At 37.3% G+C, this 12,090-nt stretch overlaps 1 protein-coding gene across 1 annotated transcript in view; it reads right to left on the bottom strand.

Moving 5' to 3' along the window:
* The window catches only part of LOC139727582 (peripheral plasma membrane protein CASK-like), a 144,724-nt gene that overhangs the window by 51,617 nt on the left and 81,017 nt on the right, over positions 1-12,090 (bottom strand). Inside the window, exons 7-11 of the mRNA XM_071638563.1 lie at positions 10,699-10,874; positions 9,645-9,788; positions 4,068-4,151; positions 3,000-3,105; positions 1,374-1,495 (exon numbers count right to left, since the gene is read on the bottom strand). Of these exons, the coding sequence (XP_071494664.1) occupies positions 1,374-1,495; positions 3,000-3,105; positions 4,068-4,151; positions 9,645-9,788; positions 10,699-10,874 (632 nt within the window). The remainder of the gene's footprint in view (positions 1-1,373; positions 1,496-2,999; positions 3,106-4,067; positions 4,152-9,644; positions 9,789-10,698; positions 10,875-12,090) is intronic.

The raw sequence follows: 12,090 nt of genomic DNA, 5'->3' as shown, positions 1-12,090 counted from the left end.
TTACTCGGAAGAGATATCTATTGTTTTTTTTTTTGTTTTTTTTACTCTATTCCAATTGATGGATCAAATAGACACATCCATGAAGAGCTTCTTGCCCTGTCCTATGACCGATCCATATGGTGATGCATTTTTATCGCAATGAACAACGATTTTTTTTTTTCATGAAATCTTGCTCTTCTTTAAGAAATCAAGTGTGCAGATGATCGTACAACTGCACTCAAAGTCATCTGACTCTTCTGATTTAAAATGCCAACAAATACAACTACAGCAACAAATAGATATTGACGGAATATCCAGTCTTATGCTGTTAATGCTGCTTCCCTTTAATCTTCTGTGAAAGACATTGTGCCTTGGGCATCATATCAGGTGGAGCTGGCAAAATTCATAAGTATTCATGATCACAATTATATGTAATTACATCTTGAAAATATCATTGTTAGATAACAAGGTTTGTGATAATGATTGTGCATTTGGAGATGCTTTGGAGCTGAGTGATGAACATACAGCTGCAGATCTACTTCAGTGACTACCTGATCTAACTTTGATGTCGTGTCTGGTGACCTGCGGTTGGTCCTGTGATACATGTACCTGGCCTCCATTTCATAAGCAAGTCGCTATGGTAGCAACTCGTGCTGCAATGGCAAGCATCATGGTGGCAGCGAGAATTCTACTTCCTGATTGGAAGTTGATACTCTAGCAGGAAATGTTATCCTAAACATACATATATATTTTTTTTGACACAAGAATAAGGTTACATAAATGTAAACCATATGCTTGTGCATAATGGCTCTCATTATCAATAGAACACAAAACAGTCTGATCATTTCCTCATCTGGACTAAATATAAACCTTGTACAATGTATAATGATACACCAAACTTTGACCGTCAACACTAGAACACATATATATCTCATTTCAATAACCAAACATGCAATCTCAGATTTATATCCACACCACAAAACCATCTTCAAAAATATCTATCAAAAGAGGAACACACACTTAGTTCATTGTACAGCAAAGTACAATGTACATATTTTGCAGCATACCACACAAGTCAAGAGAAATGAGCTAAGCATTGCTTAAAACGTTGTCATTTCTTTATTGACTCACAACATCATCAAATCACATCAATATTTGCTGGACACCACAAAACAGATACTGTAAGTTTTCTTTGCAAGCGTCAATGAAAGGTCAGCATAGCATAACAGAGAGAAAGAAAGGGAAAGAAAGAGAAAGAAAGAGAAAGATAGAGAGAACGAGGGAGAAAAAATATAAAAGGATAGACAGACACACAAAGGTGAGACATGACAAAGAAAGAGACAGAGATAGCGAGAAACAGAAAGGGACAAAAACAAACAAAAAGAATGACTTACATCTAAGAGTGAATGAAGCTGTGTGTCTTCGAAGATAGTGTGCAAGAAGTCCAGGTCCTTTTCATCACAGTCTGTCAGGCACTGGATCTCTTCCAAACTGTCCAAGACCTGGGCCACAGCACCTAGGAACAGGACCATTGAACAGACGTAAGCAGAGAGTGAGACACAACTTCAATTCTTCATTTTCAATTTTTTTTTCCAATTTCAATTATTCAATTTCAATCTACTTGTCCACTTAGACATTCCTTTTGTTTCAATTCTTACACATGAACACATAAAACATTCAACCAATACATTTTTCAATTTCAGTTTTTCAATTCCAATTATTCAATTTCAATCTCTATTTGTCCACTTGGACATTCCTTTTGTTTCAATTCTTACACATGAACACATAAAACATTCAACCAAAACATTCTTCAATTTCAATTTTTCAATTTCAATCTCTATTTGTCCACTTGGACATTCCATTTGTTTCAATTCTTACACATGAACACATAAAACATTCAACCAAAACATTCTTCAATTTCAATTACAATTTTTTAAATTTCAATTATTCAATTTCAATCTCTATTTGTCCACTTGGAAATTCCTTTTGTTTCAATTCTTACACATGCACACACATAAAACATTCAACCAAAACATTTTCACAAATCACAAGACATCCATCATCAATATAATTTTGACACATAACATACAACAAATGCGCTAAGACACATTTCTTCTATCAGTTGGCTTCCTCTGTACACACATACCCTCTGTTTGTAAGTTCACAAACGTAATTGTAAGATCTCAACTGCTGATCTATGATGACCCAACTTGTTTGTTAAAACATGTTTGTTAAAAATATAGCTTAGCAGTTGCAATCTTGCAAACACATTTGTACAGAGGGAGACAACAAATAAAAATCCCTCACTGCACATCTTTACTCCTCTACTTTAATAATCTTTTGCTTTCATTCAACACACAACATATTTGTAAAAATCCAGCATCAAACCAAAAATCTGACACTTCATTAAACTATCACTTTGAATATAACACTTCTCAGATCATAATTTGATATCACCACAACTCATCATAATTAATCAAACAAAGGAAAACTGTAAATTGGTTTGTGAAGTAGATTATCACATCTACATTACATGCCAACATCAGAATGGAGATATCATCCAATGAATGTTACCTTACACAAACACCTTGGACAGTCTTTTAACAACCAAGCAAATAATGATTTAAAATCCTTCAAACTACTATCAAAACTTTAATTAGATAACACCTTCATCAAGGAGGTGATGGGGCATTAAACTTCACACATTGAATATAATTATTATCCTGGAAAGCTTTATACAGGCTTACCACAATGATTGCTCCAAGGCTCATACATGTACAGGCAACCTTGCTCAAGTTGACCTCGCATAAGTTGAATAATCACCGAAGTCAAGGTCTTTTCAAGTCCTCTTCTCTTTGTATTCTACTGATTTTTAATCCCCCATAATTCAATTTTTCTCTAAGTCATAGCTATTTCTTCAGTCCAAACAGATTTGATTCATGCAAGGTTAACTGTACAATATATATCCAAACACAAATTCCAAAAAAAAAAGAAGAAGAAGAAGGAAACAACCAAATTACCTGATGAGGTTGGGTCATCGTCTGCAAAGTCTGTGATGTGCTTTGTGTTGGGATCGCTGTAGAAACTTGTGAACTTGTGACTTGCTACTGCTGCAAGAACGGCACCCTGGGAAGGAATCAGATGTAAATTAAAACAGTGTCACTCCACTTCTGTCCTTTAAGAATATCACACATACATGTATGATTTTGCCCTCTTTACCTGGTTACCTCTATCCTATAAAGTTTCTTTTTGCTGTGACAAAGAAATAGTGTGTGTGAGTGGCATGCACCATGACTAATTGTGATGACCTACAATCTGGTGGAAATAAAGCTGTTTCCAACAGAGCTCTGTAAAGGCAAAGATAAGATACAATGAAACAAGTCTTATCTTTGGTTCTAAACCTATTAAAAAGTATTTACTATTCTGGACGATGCCTAGGATATAAGCCCGGAATAATCTCAAATGTGAGGCTGTGGTATGCCTAATGTGTCCAAACACTACTCGTAGACCTCTCCTTATTAGTCTATACACTTAAATTCAGCATGCTATCGTGTTTTACCATCCTCATGTAAATATACATGTAGGTACAATGTATTTATTCATAAAGTGTAACTCCACTATAATTGAACCACAAGAATTTCATTACATTGGATACAAAATAGCAAAGATATGAAATATCAATGTTTGTTTGTTTTTTTTTCCATGTTTTTGCCAAATAGCCTGCAATGTGTAAAGGCAATACTGTCATGCACCGCTCCAGAGCACTTCAGATTACGGTGGCAATCATACAGCTTCTTATACATTTCCTTCTCTCACTCAATACAACTGATTCGTTTATATAGGGGCTTACTATTTTCATATCATGTCAATCATAAAGCAGTAAACTATACACTTTGTGAGTAAATTGCATCACGTATAAGGCTTAATTGAATCCCTAGCTCTGATAAGCTGCACAGACGATTTTTGGTGACTGAAGTGGGCTTATCAACCCGTAAGGATGGACTGACTTTGCTACAACATGCATTTCCCATAGACACCAGCCTGATTATTCTACGACTCGTCTTCAACGGGTTAAGGGGGTAACGTACCTTTAATTTTCTCCTGGCATTGAACTTCTTGAGCTCCTCCACTGTCTCCAACAGGTGAATCTTGGGCGCAAACTTGTCCCTCTCCTGTTAAGAGAGGGTCCCGTTCAGGGCAGTGGAGGGGGGTTTTGAAGGTTGCAAAGCAGGGGGCATCAAGGGTTGAAGATATTGAAGGAAGAGGCCAGGATGCGAAGGAAGGAAAGAGGAGGAATAATAAAAGGAAGGGGATGTTGCGGGTTTGTGAGGGAATACATAGAGATGTACAAAGAGCAAGAACAGTTAAGAGTCATGCTGTCAAATGTAATTATACTTTCACTCACAGCAAAGGACAAGATATCTTCTCATACTAAAAGACATTTATAAGTTTTATATCTTCTCATACTTCAAGACATTTAAAGTTTTGTCGTATAGATATGCCTTTGGAGTTGATTAGATGTATAACTGACAAATGCTTGGGGAATTCTTGCACATTTTAGGTTGTCTGTTCTCAGTGAAGCACTGAAATGGTATAGTGCACTGATGAAAACCAACACCAATGAACTTTGAACCCAGACTGATGATTGGAAAAACAAAAAACAAAAAACAAATCCCTGCTATAAACATTTAAAAAACCCTCAAACAAACAAAAAAGTAGTCTAACAAGTATCAAAGATGACCACTAGCGACCCTCAGCTAACAGACAGACAATCAAAGTACATTGACTTCTGCTGGTCACCATGTAATGCTTTTCTACAGGTGACATGACATGCACATACATTTGTACAATTAGTTAAAAAGATACTCCCGAGATAAACTTCCTTCCTGACAATTTACCATCGCATTTCAAATTATATTATTACTATCATTATCATCATGTCATCATCAAATTATTATCATATTGTAATCATACATAACACAGTATTATAGAAATCATAGCACATACACAGTGTATATTGAAAACCTTGTTCCAATTCAGTTGATAAAACATTCATTTCTTTACGTATGCTCAACTGCAATGTCCCTGACTCTTATAAAACAATCCTTTACCCATGACCAGGAAGATACTGTCACAATTCAATGGAGATTTCCAAATCTTAGAGGGAATGGCTTACACACATACAATATCATGAACTTTTCTTTTGCTTCTTGACAATGTGTGTTAGTCACATTGCAAGCTTGTTTGTTGGCAAAGTAGTTGAGGTGTTACAATAGCTGGCACCTATGCACATAGAAATATTCACAGTATACCAGGGGGTGACTTCAAGTTCGGTGCTAGTGCTGGTGCTGGTGTTATCTCTCCCACCCAATTGTGTTGAATTGAGCTCCAACTTTGACGGTCAAAATAATGCAAGCGATAATGCTTGTAACAATTGATCGCTGACACTAGTGCAGTGCTGACACTAGTGCAGTGGCGGAACCAGGCACACGCCCCCTCTTTATTTTTTGTTAAAACAAAAGAAGAAGAAGAAAAAAAAAAAAGGCGTGCGCTCCCCTTTAATTTCATAAAGGTGCCTCCCCTTTACAGAATTCCTGGATCCACCCCTGCTAGTGTTATCTTCACACCATTGCTACAGTAAGTCTGCAGGATCATGCTGGAATAGCATGATCAAACAAATAAAGAAATAAAAAATAGATAAAATATGATTGTATTTGGTTCAAGTCAACTTTGAAAAGGTACTGCCACAAGTACTTAGAATTAGACATATATGTTGGGGAAGATGGATTAAAATGCTACAAATTTCATCACTTCTCTAAATACAATGATCTTAATTTTGCTCACACTCTCAGATTAATTTGGCATTGTTGAAAGCATTCATGGATGTTCCACAGTTGACGATTATATCACCATAGCCTATGCACATACAATACTTATGTGAGTTAGGACAACTCTCACAAATATAGTACTGCTAACATCAACTCCAAATTTGAAATGTTAAAATTTGACAATCCCTAGGGGCTACTGTCAACCATGGTAAAACAAAACAAACAAACAAAACACCAAAAACTAAAACAAAGAACTGCCAATGCAAATAATGGAGCTCAGTTCCAGAAGATAACATTCAACACAAGGCCCATCACTAGCTACTGGAACTATGTCATAATTTTTAGTTCTACCCGCTAACACCGACTGGTTTCAAAGTCAGGATTACTGCTACTGTTGAAATACCACCAACACCAGCACTACCACTGAACTTGAAATCACCTATGGTGTATTAGAACATTTGCAATTGAGCAATGCCATAAACTTCTTTGCGCGATATCAGATTAATCCACAGCCCCATGCATAGCATATAGGATACATATATCTTTAAAAATGTTTGTATACAATGGCCATGGCAGCAAAGCTTGCAGTCCCATTCTTGGTCATTTGCGATTAACATATTTACCTTCTACATGTACGTGCAAGGTAGAGCAGACTGGATGTTAATTCATTCATTTGTGCTGCTTTCTTTCGACTGAATCACGAACCAACAAGGCAAATTAACGGAACTTTGACACTGTAGTGAATGTCACTCTCTATGGTAACACATCAAGATAAAATTAATTCTTTCATGCAGCAGTGAGTTTTAAGGTAGGATACTGCAATGTTTGATGGGGTTCTTATCATCACGACAAATGTCAATATCGGTCAAGATGGATACGATATAGAGGATGGAGGACGCATACTTCACACCAATGTACTATTGTATACACTATATATTTCCAGAGGTTCCTATTTTCCCAAATTTCACGAGTTGGGTGCTTTCCGTGAATTTAACAACATGCAAAAATATGAACTCTCGACATGAATGCATTGTGCACACGTACATTTCTCTGTTCATTGCCGTACACCACCACTTTGAATTCAGCCACTCATGAAATTCCTGGGAAGATCCATTTCTTGGAAAATCAGACTCGCTAAATATATGGTGTCTACAGTTTTTCACAATGCACCAATGTGTTTATTCTATGTGTCACGTGAGAGAAACCATACAGTCGCCAATTTTACAAACTTCGTGAGTTGGTGATAGGTGAGATTCAACTGATAATGGTAAATCTCATGCATGCTGGTTACATAATGACTCTACAATGCTACTCGCTCTCTGATTCACGTTGTATTTCATCTCATTCCTAAAAATCTGATCTCACAGTTTGATATGATTGTATAAACATGTAGTTATCAATTCTTGGATATGAGACCCTCCTTACCATCTGTGGGAATATCCCCACATGAGTCATCACATCATACATGTGCTCTAGCTCTAAATGTGTGACGGAAAATAAAAACTTTGGAGATGAAATAAAAACCTGGCCAACTCAGACTTTCTTTCTCACTGTTAATCGGTACTTTTCAAATAAAAATGTCTACAGATCACGTTGCAAATGGGAAATGAAAGATAAAACTGATAAGAATAAATAAATCAACCATATCACGATAATCACACCTATACACATCAAGTGCACACACTGGACTGCAACCATACAAATGAAGACGTTTGATAGACAAAAACAGGAGAAAAAGAAAACCTCTGGAGAGATTCTAACAGTCACAGCATTCTATTATAAAATAAAATATAAATAAATGTACTTAACCACTTTCTTTGTAGTAATAAGTATGTAAATGCACTCTTCATTAGTTTCACTGTTTTATACACAAAGAGTGCCCTTGATGTTGCAAGACACTAAAATCCACACTACTCTAAATACTGAATCCATCAATAAGGATATCTAGATCGTTTTGCCTCTGGAAGATGATACTACACAGCCTATGCCCTCTCAAAACTGCTAATTAACTTGGCTTGTAATCACAACTGACAAAAAATTGTTCATCACCTCTTTCGTTTTCGATATAAAGAATGCTTAAACCCATCTGATGTGGCTGGGTATGGATTATTCTTATCTTCTGGGGTACTGGTAACATTCTACTCTCATATCAAGTGTGTTCACTTGATGATTTACCACTTGCTATTAAACCCTTTGAGTGTAAATTGGTAGAGAAACCCCCACAGTGTTGTACATGCTGTCTAAAGTCCCTGGCACGGAAGAGGTTAATGCCCAATTGTATATTAAAGTGAGTACCTGGAATGGAAGCACAGTTGCAATGTTCCCCAGGGAGTGGTAACAAGGAGGTGTAGATACAGATTTGGGTATAACCATTTGTATGCTTTGATTGCTAATATTGGCAAAGAAACCCACAGCATTGTACAGAATGTCCAAAGTCCTTGGCAGAGAAGGGATTAATAGTTGCCCAAGGGTGTGTGTGTGTGTGGGGGGGGGGGGGGGGTGGATTATAAGAACCGCACAGGGCTGATATGTAGATCATGTAGGTCATGTACATATGTGTGTGTGACGTATACTTGGGGCTTAAACCTCAATGTTCATGTAGGGGAGAGAATGTTACGCTTCTTTGAAGAAAGGAAGGCATGCTCACATATACCCATTTACATGCGCCATCTACACCTCTCTGTGGATTAGTTCAACAACTGATCATGTGCATCTTACATATTAAAAACAGAGCCAGTGCGATATCAATCTTTTAAAGGGGGGGGGGGGGGTGCTCTCTTTCTCACACTACTTGGCAAATTTATAGATAAAGAATATATTGCTAGTATTCACCTATGATTTACTTTGTGACTTCCTTTTAACAACTTCACCACCCCCCCCCAAAAAAAAAACAACAACAGCAAACAGCAGAGACCTTTTAAAATACATTTCGAAGAAGAATCTGAGCTTGAAATTGTGAATGTCTAAGCGCAAATATTCAGAATAGCACTTTATGGAAACATTTTGAAATAGTTAGCCCAATGCCAAATTTGTTATAAAGAATCTCACAAATTTTAATGTCTTACAAACAAACAAAATCAACCCTGAAGTAAGTCTTATTTCTCTCCTATTTAAGTTACAGACAAAATGATGAAATGTTTGAATATGACCTTGAATATAACCTTCAGTGACTGAGCAAGAATTTCAAGCCAGTGAACTGCTCTATACTAGTATGTTATTTTAATAATCCATAAGTGATACGATATACTACTTGAATAACTGTCCATATGTGAAGTTTCGACCTTTAACCACTGAGGTTATGACCTAAATCTAATCAGTTTGTTTTTGCACTGTTCAAAACAAACAATGATATCTCAAGTGGTTTTCAAGACATTTGTCAAGACAAGGCCTTGTCACCTCCTGTACCTATCACCAGATTTATCAAACACAAGAGAACTTACTGAATGCCTGCAGCAACAATACATAATGCAAGCATTACAAGAAAAATGTCTGCATAATGATATACTTTAATGAATTGAACAGCTAAGCTACAGCTTGAAAATATAGCCAAATAATAGTCAGCCACAGTAGAAATTAAAGACAAGAATTATAATCAACAGAATGTGAGAAAGCTAGTAAATAATAACAGCAAACTCATATTAATGACTTCACAAATATGACCACGAGTATATTTTGAAGTATACTTCATTATGCAAGTATATAATATTCTGCTGATATTGGCAGGGTGGATATGCATATACAGTATGGTGGTGATAAAGTACACGTGCACGGCACCGCACACTCCGGGCGGAGTCAAAAAAGATCTTTTTTTTTCGGGAAGACGCGCCCCCCATTTACCGTGGTCGGATGAGGACCTACCCTCAGCCAAGGGTGTGCCAGGGCCTCCTCCACGCTGATGCGCTGCCGCGGGTCCACGCACAGCATGCTGCGGACCAGATCCTTGGCGTCGGGCGAGATGTGGTCCCACTGGCGCGGCTTCATCTGCAGCGGAAGAACAGTGGCGATGATTATGGCATTTCTCGCACCCTGTGCATTATCCTTGTGGTTATAAACTACACTGATTCTTATCTACACTCTACTCCGTTGTTTCACAATGGTCTTTGATCTGATTTTACATACCACAATGTACTTTATTATCCTATCTTTTTATTTTTCATTCTTTTATCTTCAAAGTATATTGCCAAATAAGCAACTTCACTACTTGAATAACTAAAAAACAAATGCATCCTGGATACACTGTCTCATGTGTCCAAATTCTTCCTTATTTTGTTTTACAGAATATAAGCTTGTCATAAATTCTCAGTCTTGTTTTCTAATAGCTGGAGTACCACTATCATGTCAACTGAGGTTACTCTCACATAATTTTACAGAATATCTGAAACATTTTGCTTGAAGGACCTGATTATGCACTGAAATTCAATAGCTAAGCTATATATATATATTTTTTAAAATGTTTTTTCTTTCTTTCTTTCAAAGGATTATCCTCGTCATTTTGGGGCAATTGAAGTAAAAATCTGACTCTAAATGGGCCCATCACAGACAGCTTTGGTGATGTGAAGTTGTGGGCAGAATATTTCCCCACTATTGCAAGGATTTGTTACCAGTACATGGAACCCAGGGCAGTGAGTGCTGAATCAGTCATGTTTTGACTCACATTATATTTCTGGTTGGAAAAAAGAACATGATATTAACTCATGCCGCAACTCTATCTTCCCACCCACTAAAACTGTCTCACTGCAAATATGCCAAAATATGGCAAAGCATTTGTGTGTTTGGTTAATCTCATTTATTTGCAATGTGCATAGTAATATTACTATCAATAAAAGAATAAGAATATGATCGAGACCTGAAGGGGCAAGGCAGTAGCAAAACAGTTCTAGTTGTCCCTTACGTTGTATCTGCCTTTGACAATCATGTCAAACAGTCTGTCCTTGGTGCCAAAGAATGGTAGTGAGCCACTCAGCAGGATGAAGAGCATGACGCCACAGCCCCAGATATCCACCGGCTTGCCGTAGGGTTCCCGCCGCACCACCTCCGGCGCCATGAAATGCGGGGTGCCGATTCGTCCTTGGAAATAAACGGTGCAAAGGAGAAGAGGAGAACATGAGAACACGGCAACGCGTCAGTGAAGTGACACATGAATAGTTTGATGAGATGGGATCAGGAAGGAGAGGCCATTAACATGGATGTTCTTGTGCTACAAACTCATGTCGCTGTAAGGGGATTCTGGATATATACCTACTGTTGATGTAAAAAAAAAACCATTACAACAACAATAACTTTAAAAATAGTGAATCAATCCAAATACAATTTCAGGGTATGAAACTGTAACTTATTACGCACATCTTACAGAAAACGCCATCCAATTTGCTTCAGTGGTCAAAGAGAAATGAGGATCTTTGTAGAGCATGTCAGGAATCCCTTCCCTCCAAGTTTTGTCCATTGTGTTCACAGTTCCAAGAGCATCCAAGTGCTGAACTTGGAAGAAACGGACCCATGACATGCTTTACGATCCATGTTTCTCTGTGACCACTTAACCAAATTGAATGGGGTTTTCTGCAAAATGTAGGTAAAAAGTTATAGTTCCCTGAAAAAGCATTCAGATTTTTTTGATCATTTGGAAAGTTATCAATGCAAAAATATGAATGTAATTTTTTTTTTTTTTTTTTTTTTTTTTTTTTTTTTTTTTGGGGGGGGGGGGGGACATATTGAAGAAGTCTTATTTCTAAGCTGCACATTATTTAGAGACCCTGTAGTGTAAGGATTCACGGAGAGAGCAGGCTGGCCCGATTTGGATACATTTGAGCATCCCCGTAATAAATTGCGTATGGCTTTATCATTGATCTCAATGTAAGTACACACACAGCCAAAGAATCTCAACTGGAGTCGACCGCTGAATATCGATGAGTGTAAGCTTTGATTCACATATTCACTGACTGTGCTATTTGTGATTTTTGCTTCCACCCTAGTGGGCATGACATGAATTGGACCATACATGAATCCCTAACGCCACTGGGTATTTAACCCGTTGAAGACCAGTCCCACGTATACTCTGGCAGGTGTCTATGGGAAATGTGTGTTGTGGCACAATCAGCCCATCCTCAGTGGGTTAAAGAACATGTGGAGGAGTATAAATTTGATCGACAAGCCAAGCAAAGTCTTCAAATTGTCATTGGCAAAGAAACACTTCAAAACAATGATTTCTTCCACACTTTTACAACTTATCTAACAAGAATGTTTTCTGCAACACTTAAGTGTGGGAAAAGGGAAATATTATTTTCTG

This window comes from Diadema antillarum, unplaced genomic scaffold, assembly GCF_040938485.1.
Source record: "Diadema antillarum isolate AM-2024a unplaced genomic scaffold, OU_Dant_1.0 seq00000136_RagTag, whole genome shotgun sequence".
In the NCBI taxonomy this organism is placed as follows: Eukaryota; Metazoa; Echinodermata; class Echinoidea; order Diadematoida; family Diadematidae; genus Diadema; species Diadema antillarum.
Note: the sequence above shows the minus strand (reverse complement) of the source record. Positions and strands in the feature narration are given on the sequence as shown.